This window comes from Muntiacus reevesi, chromosome 16 (assembly GCF_963930625.1).
Source record: "Muntiacus reevesi chromosome 16, mMunRee1.1, whole genome shotgun sequence".
Classification (NCBI taxonomy): Eukaryota; Metazoa; Chordata; class Mammalia; order Artiodactyla; family Cervidae; genus Muntiacus; species Muntiacus reevesi.
Window position 1 is genome coordinate 4,908,299 of NC_089264.1, and position 16,790 is coordinate 4,925,088.

General features: G+C 43.9%; 1 protein-coding gene across 1 annotated transcript in view; it reads left to right on the top strand.

Annotated features, from left to right (window-relative positions):
• The first annotated feature begins 2,141 nt into the window (after positions 1-2,141).
• The window catches only part of NDNF (neuron derived neurotrophic factor), a 42,748-nt gene continuing 28,099 nt past the window's right edge, over positions 2,142-16,790 (top strand). Inside the window, exon 1 of the mRNA XM_065907308.1 lies at positions 2,142-2,674. Coding sequence (XP_065763380.1) covers positions 2,661-2,674 — 14 coding nt within the window. The 5' untranslated portion in view covers positions 2,142-2,660. The remainder of the gene's footprint in view (positions 2,675-16,790) is intronic.

Here is a 16,790-nt window from a genome sequence, read left to right on the forward strand (position 1 = left end):
GCAGTCTAGACTCCTCCTCCTTTCCAGGACGCTCCATGTCCAATCAATCACTAGGTCCTGCTACACAGTTTCCTAAACATCTCCTGAGCTGTCCTAATATTCCAACTGGTGCTTCTACTGCCTTAGTTAGGGCCTAAGTTTTTCTCTGGAAATAAACCTCTTCACTGTCATCTACTTGTCTTCCACAGTGATTCCAGTGGTAACTTTTCAAAACTCAGATTTGAGGACATTTGAAAAGCTTAAAATCTGTCCTTGCTTAAAACCCTTAGTAGTTTCCCCAACCATGCACCACCTACAGAAAGTTCTGGCTCTTTGGGCCTAAAGAGTGTGGTGTGGCCTGGCCTTGCTTGCTTCAGCCACACCTAACTTCTCCCACTTTCCAGGACAAGCCACGCACTTTGACACTTTTCTGACTTTTTCACTTAGTTCTCTCAGTTTTGGGGTCGATCTTCAGAACACTACACTAAAATCTCTACTAAGAGAAACTTTTAAAGGGGAGTCAGCTGCTTCTTTTTCCACGTTCCTACGGAAATAGGCACAAACATATCTTATAGAACTATCACAATTTCACTGATGCTTCTGTCCCCCCGCCAGGCTGTGAACTTCCTAAAGGCCACCATTATGTCCTACCTTGAAACATAAGCACCAAGACATATATGGTCCACAGTAGGCCCTTAGCAGCGGCTTCGCTGGTGACTCAGTGGTAAAGAATCTACCTGTCAGTGCAGGAGATGAAAGAGACCAGGGTTTGATCCCTGTGTTAGGAAGATCCCCTGGAGAGGGATTCTGTATTCTTGCCTGGAGAATTCCATGGACAGAGGAGCCTGGCGGGCTATAGTCCATGGGATCGCAATAGTGAGACTTGACTTAGCAGCTAAACCATCACCAACAGGCACTTAATAAAGGTGCTACTGAGTTCTCCAGTGACCTGTTTCGGACCATATCTCATAAGTGCAGAAGTCATTCTTGCAGATCTTCTGAGCAGAGATCCACTTCCTCCATTGTCTCATCTGCTAAAAATATATGTACAATGATCTCAGCTTTCCTTTTAGCCTTTAAAAATTCTAAGACTTTTATAAAGTGATTTTGGAAAGTAAATCAGTTTAATAAATTCACCTACTGCACTGTTCTCATCCAGGAGACAGAGAACTTAAGGAGTTGCATTGGACTGCTCTTTCTGGTGACCAGGTATGTAAGAACAATATGATCTGGGTAAGGCTGATTTTCATCTTATTATTGTGTTTCCGTGGCAATGAGAAGCGGGCAAGTATTTTTCATGGTTTCATTACTGACGCTGTATCTTCACAAACTGTATGTTCTGAGAACTTAAAATCCAAGGGTCTAAAAACCAAGTTTGCTCTAAACTAGGCTCGCAGTTTCGAAAGTGAGATCACTCAATCACCCAGGTTTTTGCACACCACCCCGCTCGCTTCCCCCCTGTTTTCCTGTGCCTGTGCCAGGTTGCTAATTAGGTAACTTCTTATCATAATTGCCTGGTCAGCCTTAATGGCTTCACACACTGCTCTGCCTCTCACTGGTCCCGCAGGGCCACTTTTCAATTGTTAAAACAGCTGCTGAGTTTCCAACCGGAGGAGGCTCGGTGTGCGCCAAGGGGGAAGCGCTCCCCGGCTGAAGACTGTGGTAGGCAGGCGGCCGGGGGAAAAGTGGGACATGCATGCACAGTTTGCACACTCTGCTCTCCGCCTCCAACCTCGATTTTAGCTGGTCTCCCCACCCCGCCCCCAAATCAACACGAGTTCCCCCTTATGGTGCACCCGGGTCTCCCTGACAGCGCGATGCCCTTGGACGCGTCTCTCTGGGTTTCGTAGCTCTGACCCGGCCTCGCGGGCCTCCTTCTGCTTTTCTGCCGCTGGCTGGGAGGTCAGGAGGGAAGTACGTCTCCCGCGATGCCGCCCGCGAGGGTCTCTATCTAAGGAGCGCTGGGTCGCCGGGTGTGTGTGTCTGTGTGTGTGTGTGTCTGTCTGTGTGTGTGAGCGCGCGCGCGCTATGGCGCGCAGCGGGAGGGAGGGAGGAACTGAGCGGGAGACGGTGGGCAGAGGCGGGAGGGGGCGGGCGGGCAGCGGCGGGGCGGGCGGGGAGCGGCTCCGGGCTTCAGCAGTGACACTCGGGAGAGATCAGCACTCCTGGCTCAGCGGCGCGAGAGAGCGGAGCGAGCCCAGCCGCGCCCCCGCCGCCGCCGCCGGGTGCGCCCGACCCTCCCCGCGCCGCGCTCCAGCCTGGCGCCGGCGTCCCGAGCGGCCGTCCGCCGAGCCCGCAGCCGCTCCCAGCTCCGCCGCAGCCGCCTCCGGCCGCCCGGCCCCCCGCACGCCCCCGGCCTTTTAAAAGGACCTCCCGCCACTCGCGCGCTCGGCCCCGGGTTTCCCCCGGCCCCGCGCTTCGCCCCGCTCTACTTCTCAGCAACTTCGGCGGCCGCGCGCCGCCGGTTGTCGCCCGCCTTTGAAGTTTGCAGCGCCGGCCACAAAGTTGGGACACTTCGGGCGATTTCATTTTTCTCCCCCCTCTTTTATCTGCCTCCTCCTCCAAGTCCTTGTGGTTCCTGAGTACCGGTGTTTAGCATCTTGGCTGGAGCAGCCGGGGACGTGGACTTGTTCGCACACCACACCTCAGGGAGGGATCTTTCCTCTTCCCTTCAGAAAAACATGCATTTTGTAAGGTAAGTAGCGAGGAGGAAAAAAAAAAAAGCCGACGTCCCGCCGCCTCGCCCCTCCACTCGAGACCTGGAGCGAGGAGCGCTCATCCGCGCTGGCTGGTCGGGGAGAGGGCGAGGCGCGTCTCCGGCCCCCGCCGGGCGCTCGGTCCCCGCGGGGCGAGGGCGCCGGCTCTCGAGGAGCTGAGGGCAGCAGGGGCGCGGAGCATGTCCCCGCGGGTGCCCCAGGCGGGCTTCGCGGCTGGGCGGCCCCGGAGGTGCAGGGAGAGCGTGCACAGGCCCGGGACGCGGGCGGGTGCCCGGGGTGCAGCGGCGTCCTGGGGGCCGCCGAGCCTTTACCCCCCGACTTGGCCTGGCCGCGCTCTGTGCCCGCCCGCCCGGAGCGCTGCCGCCGCCCGCCCCGGTTCGTGCCCTCCGCCCGCCGCTGCTGGAAGCCTGCGGGACCCGGGGTCTCGCAGGGCGCGTCTCAGTGTGAAGCGAGAAGCAAGGGCTCTGGCCGGTGCGAGGGGCGGGCGCCTGGCGGACCATCCCGGGGTCTCTGCCCGGCCTTGCCCGGGAGGACCTCCCACCGCTCCGGCTCCTCAGGCGTCCTTGGCGGGTTAAGGCGAGCCTCGTTAGAGAAACTTCCTCGAGCCGAGCCGGGTGGCCCGGTGACCCGATCCCACTTTTGCCGGGAAAGCAAAACTGCCACCGAGGGCACGCTTCTTCCCGCCGCAGATGGAGCGCCCCCGCCCCGTCTGTGCGGGAGCCGGGCTTCGCTCTAGTCCGCCCTCCCTTCGGGGCTGCAGTCCGGCGGCCCCGACTCTGGAACCCGAACGGGCGGCTCCAGGTCCCAGCTGTTCTCTTGGAAGGGGGCCACTTGGCTAACTGCTGGTCTGGGGGTACGCTTTCCGTACACTCTGCTCCCTCGGTGCCCCCTTCCTCACCGCACACCTCCTCCCGCGGAGGTCGAGGCGGGAGGGCTCCGCGCAGCCCCCGCGCCCGCTGCGCGCGGGTCCCCGAGGCCGGCGGAGCTCCGCGCGGGCGCCTCTGCGCTCGGCTCGGCTGGCCTTCCGGCGGGTCGCGGGTCCCCTTCGGGGCGCTGCCCATTTCCCGCTCCTGGGTACAAGTCGCTCCCAGAAACCGAGACCTTGAGCGGGAAATGAACCTAAGAAAATGTTTCTGGGTGTGTTTGTTAATTGGTGTGACAGAATTCTCTTTAGCAACTTACTTGGGTTGGAAATTTTTTTTTACTTCTCATCTTTCGATCCCGCTAAATCGCACAAAATACATGTGCACGTATTTTTCGTTGCTGATCTCTCCGAACACACTAAGCTCTCTTTCCCCCCCTCCACCCCTCCTCCTCCCGCCTCGCTTCCTGAACCTTTTTTTCTTTTCTGAAGGAGGGAATCTCCGCACCTCCTCCTCCTCTCCTCCCACCCGATCCCTGAGCGCCTGTGAGAACCAGGGGAGTCGTCAATGGAAATAAATAGGACCCAGCTCCATTCTCCGCCCCCTTCAAACAAGCAAAATCCTCCCCGGGCTCGCAGAAGTAGAGATAAAACATCCCTCCCGAGGGAGCGGTTGTCGGCATTTGATGGGATTGAATTGTTTTATTATCCTGAAAGACGTGACGGATGGATGCGAGAGCAAAGATGCGAACAGACCAGAGTGTACTGAGGGCGATAGGTATTTATTGCTCATTATTGTTTATTAAAAGTGATAATAAGGCCCGTAACCCTAGCTGAAGGCAGTGTTTATAGTTGGTTTTGATTCTATGTCAGTCTCTTATTACAGTGGTTTCAGAAAGTGAAAACACCAAAAGGATATTAATTCCTCACACTCTTTCTGCATATGGAATTAATCAAATGTCAAAAAGATTCTGTCAGTTTACCAAAGTTTTAACCCATGAACTTTTATAAGGTTGCAGTCATATAAATGTCCTCATTTGCCTCAATTTGTCTTCTTAAAGTTCAAAAAACTTGGCAACATAATTAATTATGGTCCCAATTCCCATTTTCAATCTAAACCTATGTTCAGGATTATATTAAAATATCCCATCATTTATCCTTTAAAAGTGACTCTGAAGAGATTAAATTATTGACAGGGTTGGGGGTGGCTGTGGGGAGCTGGGAATGAGGGACCCAGAAATTTTGAGAAATACTATTTCATATTTCTCTCAAAAGCCCTTCACTTCTTCCTTAAAAAAAGAAATGCTTTTTCCTTTGCACAGTTCTTAACTTCAGTGAATGTACTTAATCTTTACCACACACTCGAAACATAACAGCTAGCAGCTTTGTCCCTATTATTGTTTTCCTTTTTTATGTCAGGGCATTTTACTCATTAAACCTGTATGTTGAAGTCGAAGTCACAGGCTCAGCGTGGCAATAGCACTGTTTTAATTAGTAACTATCATAAAAAAGAAGCTAGAACTCTGTAATGGGCCTAAATTGCTGTGAATTATGTGTGGTTTAAATTACACATTTATTTCAGCAGAGATGAAACCATGAATACAAAACATCTTTTAATCGCTTGCAGAGGCAGCTTTTATCTCTTTAAAATGTAGCAAATTATATAATTGAAAAATACCTTTCTGTGAATGAGAGAAGCCCCCTTCCTCAGTTTATTTGTCCTAAGTTTATTGAACATTCACCTAGTAAAGTATGAATGTTAAAGAGTAAAGAATAATGGCATGTAAGGGAATGCTACATTTGAGGTAGCCACAGTGGGTCAGATAACTTAATGTTGCAACTTTTTCAATTGGTTTCATGAGCCTGGTGATTCAGATTTTCATTTTTTCACTTGGATTTACTGACCAGACTGTGATAGCGGGGGAAATGTGTTGTAAAGCTCCATGATTTGAAACGAAGGTGGGGAAAGATAGAAATAAAGTGTATCTGTGTTATGCTCCTATGTTCCTTTTTCTATTCAGTCTGTCTACACATTAGAATTTTTATTTCAAAGCCAATTGTATTTTTGTTGTCATTTTTAGGACAGAATTTATTTTTCATGTTGCTATGATGGATGAGTAGATAGTAGAAATGGAGCAGTTATGCCTGAATTAACAGATAGTATGAGTAGTATGATTTCACATAATTTGCCTTGATTTATTTACTTTAATGCTCTTCCTAGTCTTCCCCATGACTGGGTGGTTGGTTGCATGTAGTAACCAGGTTGTGCCCTCTGAAACAAATCTGCTCCCTGTCTTGTCAGATGTTGCTTTGGGGGCCAGTGCATTCATAGTGGTAGCCTGGTAATGCCTGAAACTTGCCAACATCAGTAGCCGTTAGGTAGACGCCAGCAAGAGAGCAAGCTCTGTGATCTTCTGTACTGAGTCAAAGGCAAGCATAACCTGCAAAGACCGTTCAGGTTATTCATTTGACCTTGAAACAGTATCTGTTACCTCTAAATATTTGTTTTGCACCGATTATTCTGAAAAATGTAATTTATTCTTCCTTGTTGGTTCACAATTATTTAATAGAAGCAACAGTTTAAAAAGTTTTAGTTGGATAGTCAGTCACACCAATCTGTTGAAACAGATTTTAAAATTCAAGTCCTCCAACATTTAAATACTCCATTTAAAAATACTTTGCAATTTAAATCCTGAGTTAGGCTGAGTTCTATTTTATTTTTCCTCAGTATTGCTCCATTTAAAAATACTTTGTAATTTAAATCCTGAATTTGGGCTAAATTCTGCATTATTTTTCCTCTGTATTGCAATGCAAATCAATACCTAAGATACATACAGTTGTGCTTCCACACGTTCATTTCTACCTAGGAAGAAAAGTAAATACTGCTGTTGTTGTCATTGTGGTTAAAGAAAAAAAAAAAGAATCATATAGTATGACATGGAAAAACAGAATTGCTAATATTTTATTGAGCCACACAGTGGTATATTGACCATAAGTTCAGGTTATATTGCTTGGGAAAGCAGCACCATTTTCGTGAAATCTGTGTTTATTTGGATGTGTATATGTATCTATTGCACTTCTGAGTTGACACCTGAAAATCTGTTGTTCTATATCCCACTGATGCCCGTGCCAGTGTCAGAAGCAGGTGGTTTCTTGGCTGCTTACTTCCTAAACACACTTCTTAAACTCAAAGATGCTATATCTATATCTGTCCCCTCCATTTTGATTTTTTTTTTTAACCAAAAACTGCAAACCAACACATCCACACATTTTAAGCTTTTGAAATATTTGGAGCATATGAAATATATAATATTAATTCACCCAAAATAAAAAAGGCGTTGCTTGTTTTACATTTTAAAAAGTAAGAGTAAGGCGTTTGATCAGCACGGAATAAAAGCAAACTAGCAATACGTCTCTGCAGACTTTTCCCTTTGGGTGAAGGAGCAGATTTGACCACAGAACAGCTGGATATTGGGTCCCATTACAGTGTCAATTTTTTAAAGAACTCACCAAGCTAGATTTGGTTTAAACTTTGCTTTAAAGTCTGCAGACTTCAAGTTTGTAAGTATAGAAACTTCCAAGATTACATGTTATTCCTTCAGTAAGTTCCGGATCCTTTGGAAACTGATTTATTTTAGTAAGTTGGTGAATAGATTTTGGCTTTCATTTGTTCATTTTTCCTTGTAGCAAATTTGGAAATGACACATATTTAATGGTTCATATATTTCTCTGAAGTATTTATTTTCAGTTTCACTTATAAAAATTCTGAAATGACTCTTTTGAGAAAGAAAAATGTGGCAGAGTGTATATAGTTAAATTATCAAATGTCTCTTTAAATTATCCTTTTGAAAGAATTTGCTGCCTTTTGCATAGTTATGAGAAAAGAAAAAATATTTTTAGAAATAATGGGGTTATATAAAGTTTAGAAGGAGCATAACAAAAATATGATTATACAGGATTGAAAATCAACTCATTTGAGTGGAACTCATATGACACGCTCAGTCATGTCTGACTCTTTGTGACCTCATGGACTGTAGCCCACCAATGCTCCTGTGTCCATGGGATTCTCCAGGCAAGAATGCTGAAGTGGGTAGCCATTTCCTTCTCCAGGGGATCTTCCCAACCCAGGGACTGAACCCGGATCTCCTGCACTGCATGCAGATTCTTTCCCCTCTGGGCCACTAGGGAAGTCCAACCTTTTCACTTAGACACTGCCTCTGCAGTGTGGAGATCTCATATATAATAACCAAATAACAAAAATCAAGTTAGCAATATGCACTCATGTTTGTTTTCTAGCTGAAATGATTTCAACCAATAGTCTAAATGGTTTCAGCCAGTACTAAAGGAACTGGCCACTGTTGTAAGTTTTTGTCTGTCCATCTTTCTTCTCCCTAACATGAAATGGAGGTCTTCTTCCAGCTGCACACTCAAACAGCAATGTATTCCACAATCAAAAAATATAGCCAAAACACATGGGTTATATTCAAATGGGTGTTTTACTAACAACAAAAGATTTCATAGCTACCTCTTGCTCTTTGTGGCAACATCCATATATATATAGATCTAGACAAAATATGAAAGTTTATCATTTTCTAAAATAAGTAGTAAAAACTGAATCCATAATTAGAAAGATTTGTGAGGCACGATATCTTCTTTTGGGAATCACCATGATTATTTTTAAAGTTACAGAAACTATGAACAAGTGTTTGTATGCGAAGATAGATAATACCATATCTCGAAAGTTGACAAAATGACAAATGCTATGGTACTTACATGGAAATATTATGTTTAAAAGGGGAAAATCTAATGTAAAAGAGCTTGATTTATTTAGGGTTAATTTCTCCAAGGTAGATGCCTCTTGGAGTAGATAGATGGTTACAACTTATAACACATCACAGTGAAAAGTAAACCCTAGCAATGCATGTGAACCTAGGAGATGGCTTTCATTATTTTCTTTTGTTAAAGTCATATGTACTCTAAGGCCATAGGTATTGCCAACTGTAACATTATGCATTTTATTCCAGCAATAAAATGTGTTCCTGATTAAATTATCAGTCATACCAAACATATACCCATGAACATCAATGTACTTGATCCTTCTTAGTTATCTTGTTTAAAATACATTTAAAAGTAAATAATAAATACTAGTATATATATCATGATTTAAATCTAAATGTTGTTCATATGTTGATAGTACTAGTAAATGTTGTAATTTCACGTTAAATTATAACATTCACTAAAGTTCCCTGATATCAAAAACTTCAAATCAGGTTGATTCAGAAGTAACTAGATCCTGTAAGTGACGAGACATTTGTAGCCAGCAGTGGCGACAGAGATCAGAAACAGCAGTGCTGGCTAAAACGCCTGGCAAACTGGGAGGCCACAGCGGTCACTTGAGGCTTGGCCTCTCCAGGTCTCAGCTGGAGAGCATCTCAGTTCTAGCGCTGATCCTAAAATCGCTCTGAAAATATATTACTTTCTGTAGAAAAATAAAATTGCCTCTTTAATGAGAGATACAAATTTAGCACTCTAACCTCTGCAGTAGCAGAATTAACTGTATAAACCAACAGACCGGTCCGCCAAGACGTGGCCTGAGAGGTATTGGGACCCTGCCTCAAGGAGGTCTCTCGTGGTAATAAAGCATCACCGGAAAAAAATTTGATTTGTTCATTTTTAAAGTAATTTTGTTTTTCACTGCCCCCTATAAATATGAAAATATCCCTGGGATGGGAAACAGGGTAAGCAGCAATTGGCTAATATCTTCCAAAGATGTTAATAGCTAGATAAAGCCAGATTGGAATGTGGCTAGTTTAAGACAGAATTTTAGAGAGGGTATGTCTTGGGCTCTCTCAGCCTCTCCTTTAGACAGCCTGCCTGTAGTATATAGCTCTTCTATGTTCCCTTCCTCTGGTGATCGATGCTCATTTCTTATGCTCTAGATAAGGCATACCCAGGGCCAGCTTCTTGGGCTGCATTTAGGAGACCCCAGTGCTCAGCTGAATGCTCTGCCATTGCTGAAATTCTGTTGTTGCCGTCTTGAAATTCTTTATTTATGAATAAGAGATCTTATATTGGGTCCCACCAACTGTGTAACTCACTTTCATCCTACTTTGGTGAGGATTTAAGACAGAATCTTGATGTCAAGGAATTGGAAAGGACATTTGATATTGTTTTTACAAGGTTAGATCCAATGAATATTTGATTTAAAAACACATCAATATTTGATTTTAAAATATTTTAACTAAAAGATATAGAAAACTCTTTTAGACAATTGAGGCAGAGGTTTCCCATTGCCTCTAAAACTATTCTGACCAGTTGTCCGGTTTCTGATAGTGGCAGCCTTGTAGAGCAGCATTCCCTAACAGCGTGCCTTTCTCCTTCTTACAGAAACACAGTGTCTCATTATGATGAAAGAAGAAAATAGCAGATGCTTTATTTGTATTTACTTTTATGTATAAAGAAGGAAAATAAGTTTTCTTAATATTATTTAATGTATCTATTGAAAAAGACAGTGTAACACCCCATCTCATATGGTCATTGAACAATTTAAAAAATGGCCAAGGTGATAGCTTCTATGAAGTAAAAATAATCTGAAGTGAAAATGACATTCTAATCAGCCTTTACAAGAAGTAAGCTCTGCCCACAAATTAACTAGAAAAAAATTAAAATATGCCATTGCATCCACTGTAATTAATTATGATATTTATCTCAGTATGGAATGGCTTAAGTTATTCTAAATAAATGAAATATATATATATTTTAATCACAACTCTAGGAGATTTGGAGACAGCACATTACGGAGCCAGAGACACTGAAAGGAGGTGAACAGTAGCTGAAAAAGCCTCAGTTAAATTAGTCATCATAGTCTTCAAAAGTATTCTTGATTATTTGTGCAAACATCTCATAATTCCTGTTATCAATAATTAGATCTTGTACTCCATTATGTTCTGAATATTTCAGTATTTTAAGAGTTACAAAAGTCTCATCTTCATGCTCATAAAAACATATACTGTGTTACATTCTGAAATTTTTAAAAATTTTATTGTTTTACAGTGTCGTCAGTTATTAATGTGTTAAAGTTGTTTCTCTGCTTTGGATTTCACAATGCGAATGGAAAAGATTCTATTTATTAATATTATCATAGCCCTTGACTGTTTGTAAGGTAGTTCCACATCTATCATTTTCCTTAGTCTTCACAGGAACCCAGTGAGAAAGTTATTATATCCTGCTACTGAGAAATCTGAGACTCGAGTTTCAGACAAACAGATAAACTTAACCGAACTTACAAACTTTTAAAATAAAGTGATAATTCTTTGGTTTCAGAAGTAAAATTGATAGAAATATCTAAATTTCTTAAAATTTAGATTAATTGCCAAATTAATTTGCAAGGATACAGTCTGCTTAGTTTTTTTAAATAATTTAATGATTAAAAAATACCATTAATATTGTATAAGTCCACAAGACCTTAATCATAGGCTGCCTATGTGCTACATGTTTCTTTGTTTCTCTGTTTTATTTGTTTCTTTGTTTATTTGATATTTGTTTTGATAGTTTCACTTATTAGGAAATTTTCTAGGGGAAAATGATTACATTTTCCACTTTAAAAATCTGTGTTTAAGGTCATGCCAAACAACTTTTATTTGAGAGTAAACACATTCAATTTAAAATAACACAAAGCTTAAGCAAGGATAAGTAGATAAATAACGCCCCACACCTGTCCTTTGAGAAAGCTAAAGGCTTTTTTTTCAATAAGGGGAATTTTTGAAAGTGAAATGGAGTAAAGATTGCCAACTCTGTAAGGTCTGGTGTAAACCTCTCCTGTCTCCCCACATCCCCAAACACTGCACAGATTCTACCCCAGTCACAAAAGGCAAACTAGTTCATCACTTTGCTTTATTAAGTCTACATATAGCTAAGAGTACTGGCAACCCACTCCAGTACTCTTGCCTGGAAAATCCCGTGGACGGAGGAGCCTGGTAGGCTACAGTCCATGAGGTCCCAAAGAGTCGGACAGGACTGAGCAACTTCACTTTCACTTTCACTTTTATAGCTATGGAATCAATTCTTGTAGGCAAATCTCTTTTCCTTTCTTGAGCCCTCCTCTTAGTTACACGGACCAGCCATCCAAACCTAGGTGTTAAAATGGCCTAAGATACACTATTTGTTGTGTCTGATGCATATATGTGTGTGTAACAAAGATTTTAACATACTTTAGAAACAAGTTGTCTGGAAAAAGAATAAAATATTTTCCTCACAAAGTCGAGTCTAATGAGAAAATTAAAGACTAAAAAATGAGTTATAAGTGTGTTAGAGACATATACCCTCTAATTTTGAAACATATTCCAAGTATATATGGTAGGTTTAGTACTGAAAAATCAGTAAGCTGCAGAGTCCGTTTTAACATCAGTAGTCAGTCAGTTCAGTCGCTCAGTCGTGTCCGACTCTTTGCAACCCCATGAATCACAGCACGCCAGGCCTCCCTGTCCATCACCAACTCCCGGAGTCTACGCAAACTCATGTCCGTCGAGTCGGTGATGCCATCCAACCATCTCATCCTCTGTCTTCCCCTTCTCCCCCTGCCCTCAATCTTTCCCAGCATCAGGGTCTTTTCCAATGACTCAGTTCTTCGCATCAGGTGGCCAAAGTATTGGAGTTTCAGCTTTAGCATCAGTCCTTCCAATGAACACCCAGGACTGATCTCCTTTAGGATGGACTGGTTGGATCTCCTTGCAGTCCAAGGGACTCTCAAGAGTCTTCTCCAACACCACAGTTCTAAAACAGCAATTCTTCGGCGCTCAGCTTTCTTTATAGTCCAACTCTCACATCCATACATGACCACTGGAGAAACCATAGCCTTGACTAGATGGACCTTTGTGTTGGTAAAGTAGTCTCTGCTTTTGAATATGCTGTCTACGTTGGTCATAGGTTTTCTTCCAAGGAGTAAGCCTCTTTTAATTTTATGGCTGCAGTCACCATCTGCAGTGATTTTGGAGCCCAGGAAAATAAAGGGTCTCACTGTTTCCAATGTTTCCCCATCTATTTGCCATGACGTGATGGGACTGAATGCCATGATCTTAGTTTTCTGAATGTTGAGTTTTAAGCCAACTTTTTCACTCTCCTCTTTCAATTTCATCAAGAGGCTCTTTAGTTCTTCTTCACTTTCTGCCATAAGGGTGGTGTCATCTGTGTATCTGAGGTTATTGATATTTCTCCCAGCAATCTTGATTTGGGGCTCAGTGGCAAAGAATTTGCCTGTGAATGCAGGAGATGCAGGGGACACTCGTTTGATCCCTGGGTCGGGAAGATCCCTTGGAGAAGGGAATGGCAGCCCATTCCAATATTCCTGCCTGGAAAATTCCATGGACGGAGTAGCTTGGTGGGGTACAGTCCATGGGGTCACAAAGACTCAGACACAACTGAGCGACTCAGCATGCAAAAAAAATAGTAATTCTACACTACAATTATTTTATTATTTCACTAATAATGTGACATTTTTGAGAAGTAAGATTTGAAGTTAGTTCAATTTTAAGATTTTTTTTAAAACAGTGATTTCCAAAAAGTTGGATGGAATTGCACATTTCAGTAGAATAATGAGAGCTATTATAGACATGTATACCACATATTCCAAATATCCTAAATGTTTAAAGCCCTTTAAAACACAATGAGAAATAAGTAAATTCAAATAATGAAAATATTTATACACACACACCCATATTAATGCTTCAGCCACCAAATTCAGTCTTGTAATTGAAAAAACTCTATGTTTAAAATTTATTCACACTTACAAAGGCAAGGACCACAAAGAGGCAGTTTGGAAGCATCTTTTCCTCTTGGCAGGTTGTATCTTGTAATGAACACCCTTGACCCCCAAGGCTCACCAGCTGCAGATTTTCCTCAGTGTTTCCCTTAAAAAGATTTTAATAAGAATGAAAACCACACCTAAATATATCTCTTACTTTTGAGGTGGGGAGGAAGGAATGAAATAATTGTGGGTGTGAATTCCCACACTGGGTCAGTATTCTGTAGTTTATCATCTTTCCAATGGTTCTAGGGGTGTATGTTTGTATTATTTCATCATAATTTGCTATAAACTCTTCATTAACAGTGACTATGAGGCCTGTTTGCATCGTCTGCCTTTTGAGTGTCCTGTTCTTCAATCATCTCTTAATCCAGAAATAATAATGCAGAACATCCCGGGAACTGAGCCTAATCCTCAACTCTCTAATCTCAACACGTGCCTCCTAAAGCCTTTGCTGGATCTAGTGCCTAAAAAGCCTGCGTACACTCACCTTTGAATCAGTTATAATCCACCTTTTTTATTAAACAATATTGGTGTCTTCAGATGAGGCATATCAAGGGTAACAAAGGGAAGAGTAACAGTTTCCTACTGTCTGTGTGATTATTGTTAAAAACTTAACATCTCACCCTTTCCTCTGTGTTTCTAGTCAGTCTCTTATTAAATAGGAACCTAACCTTTTACCTGATCGATTAGGTAAATAAAGGTAGAATAATCTGATGCTGAAACTCCTTCTCGTATCTCTGTTTTAAGAGCAATGCAAAACATGTGTCTTTTGCTGTTGAATAAAATTTTGCAACTAGTTGGAAAGCTAGCTTATAGTATTTGTTAATGAACAGAACCTTCTTTACTTTTAAAAGAGCACTCATGTCTACCATTTTTAATTTTATTATAATCCCGGGAATAATTGTCTTCATTTTGTAGATGAGGGAACTGAAACTCAAAGAGATTAAGTAAGAGGCTTGCACTTTTGCTCAAAGTACAAAAGCCAATAACTGTTCAGTCAGAACTTCTCCAAGTTTGATCCTCTTCCTCTAAGTCCAGGGATTATTTTCTATTTTAGGCAGCTTTGTTAACAGTCCCCAAATGTGAATGAATAAATGAATACATACATAAAAATTGCATGACAGGGGAAAATGGAAGAGAGTAAAAAAACAAACCAAAACTTAAATGCAAGTTTTTTGTAGAAACATATAATCCTGAATTGATAGAAGAAGAGACAGGAGAGTGAGACAGTGAGACGGGAGTCTCTATAAATGACTAGATTGTCAGGAGCCAGGCGGCGATTCCATCCCTGGGTCGGGAAGATCCCCTGGAGCAGGAAATGGCAACCCGCGCTGGTATTCCTGCCTGGAGAATCCCAGGGACAGAGGGGCCTGGCGGGCTACCGTCCACGGGTTGCAGAGAGTCAGACAGGACCGAGCACATTCGCAGACGGTGTCCCTGAAGAACGTTATCTCACCTCTCCACAGGCTTGGCTCTGACTGTACAGTTTGTTTGGGGCCTTGGATCTGAAGGCCAAAGAGTTGAAATACTTTTACTTCATTTTACCAGAACAACATACCCCCTTTCTTCTGGAAATAAGACTAATCTAGTGTTTAACCATGTTCCCTGTTTAAGGTCACTGGTATATCTGTCTCACCCACCTATCACTGGATTATAGTATCGTGAGGACAGTTTTTTTATGTTACTGTTGTGATTTTGTCCTGGGCTCTGGCAGGGAAGCCAAATCCTCTTTGGTAGCAAGCAGGCTTTAATGCTGTCGTATCAAAACAACTGCTGGCGGGGAGGAAGGAGTAAAGCTTCAGGATCATCAGATAGTGGGGAAAATAAAATTGTCCAAAGCATTCATAACGTTTCCTATTTAGCTTTTATTTTCACTTATGAGACAGATTCCGTAAAGCAGGAACAACTGGCCGTGTTGTTGTCACTTGTCCATGACACACCCGGGAAACGTCAGCCGCCTCTGCAGGGAGCTGGGTTCTGCATCACCCCCGTAGGGGGCGCGTGGCTGCGCACTCGGGGTCTCAAGAAGACACAAACAGAATGCAAAATGGCTTGCAGTAGACGTGTGAACGTAGAGAAGTGCACAACTTGATTTCTCTGCGGTTGCAGACACTGGAGTGAAGAGTGCGTGGTGGTTTGCCCCCAGAGAGGGGGCAGCAGTGTCCCAGCCGGGGAGGTGGCCGCTCCTCCTGGCACTGGGGATGTGAGCAAGGCGCCGGGGATGTGAGCAAGGCGCTGGGGATGGTGAGCAAGGCGCTGGGGATGTGAGCAAGGCGCCGGAGGTCGCGGGAAGCGAGTCTGCGTGAGCGGAGGGCTGGGGCCCAAAGGGCCTCGCGTGCACGGCCTTCAGACTCTGCTTCATGGGAAGCATCTGACTTCTCTTTTCAGCAGAGGAATGAAATAGATCTCGTTTATCACGGGGGTCAGCAGTGCTGTGAAGAAGGCCTGAGGAGAGATCCAGGGGACCCTGGTGTGAGAGCAGGCAGGGGAGGGTCAGTAAGAGGACGGTGGGGTGCTGGCCACTGGGGTAGAGAAGAGAGAGCGCCTTTGAGAGGAGGTGTAGCCGGAGAGGGGCAGGATTTGATGGGCCATGCAACGTGGGGATCAAAACCTCAGATAACCTTGAGGGTCCTGGTTTAGCAGCTGACAGGACGAGTGCTGCTGAAGTAATGCCAGTGTGCACCGATTCAAGGGAGCCCTTCAGCGATCTCACGGGGTTTGTTGTCTGAAATGCCAGTGTCTCCGGTACGGTGCCCTTTCAGACAGCAAACTTGGAAACTAAGGTTCAGAGTGGTTCCACGTGTTTAATCTGCCCCCAGTAGCGATGGTACGGAAGGGTTCCCAGGAACAGAGCCCAGATTCAGGTTGGCCACTCCACACCTTGAGGGTTAGATCCCTGGGAAAGGAAGGAAAATGGGTCTGGAGCTAGCAATCAGCCTGGAGCAAGCAGCCAAAAACCATCCCCAGCAGCCTTGAGTGGTCCAGAACGTTTAGGGATCTTTCTAATGCGAGACATTTCAAATTACCTTCAGTTCAGTTCAGTCGCTCAGTCGTGCCTGACTCTTAGGAACCCCATGGACCGCAGCATGCCAAGCCTCCCCGTCCATCACTAAATCCCGGAGTCCACCCAAACCCATGTCCATCGAGTCGGTGATGCCATTCAACCATCTCATCCTCTGTCGTCCCCTTCTCCTCCTGCCCTCAATCTTTCTCAGCATTAGGGTCTTTTCAAACAAGTCAGCTCTTTGTGTCAGGTGGCCAAAGTACTGGAGTTTCAGCTTCAACGTCAGTCCTTCCAATGAACACTCAGGACTGATTTCCTTTAGGATGGACTGGTTGGATTTCCTTGCAGTCCAAGGGACTCTCAGGAGTCTTCTCCAATACCACAGATCTAAAGCAGCAATTCTTCGGCACTCTGCTTTCTTTATAA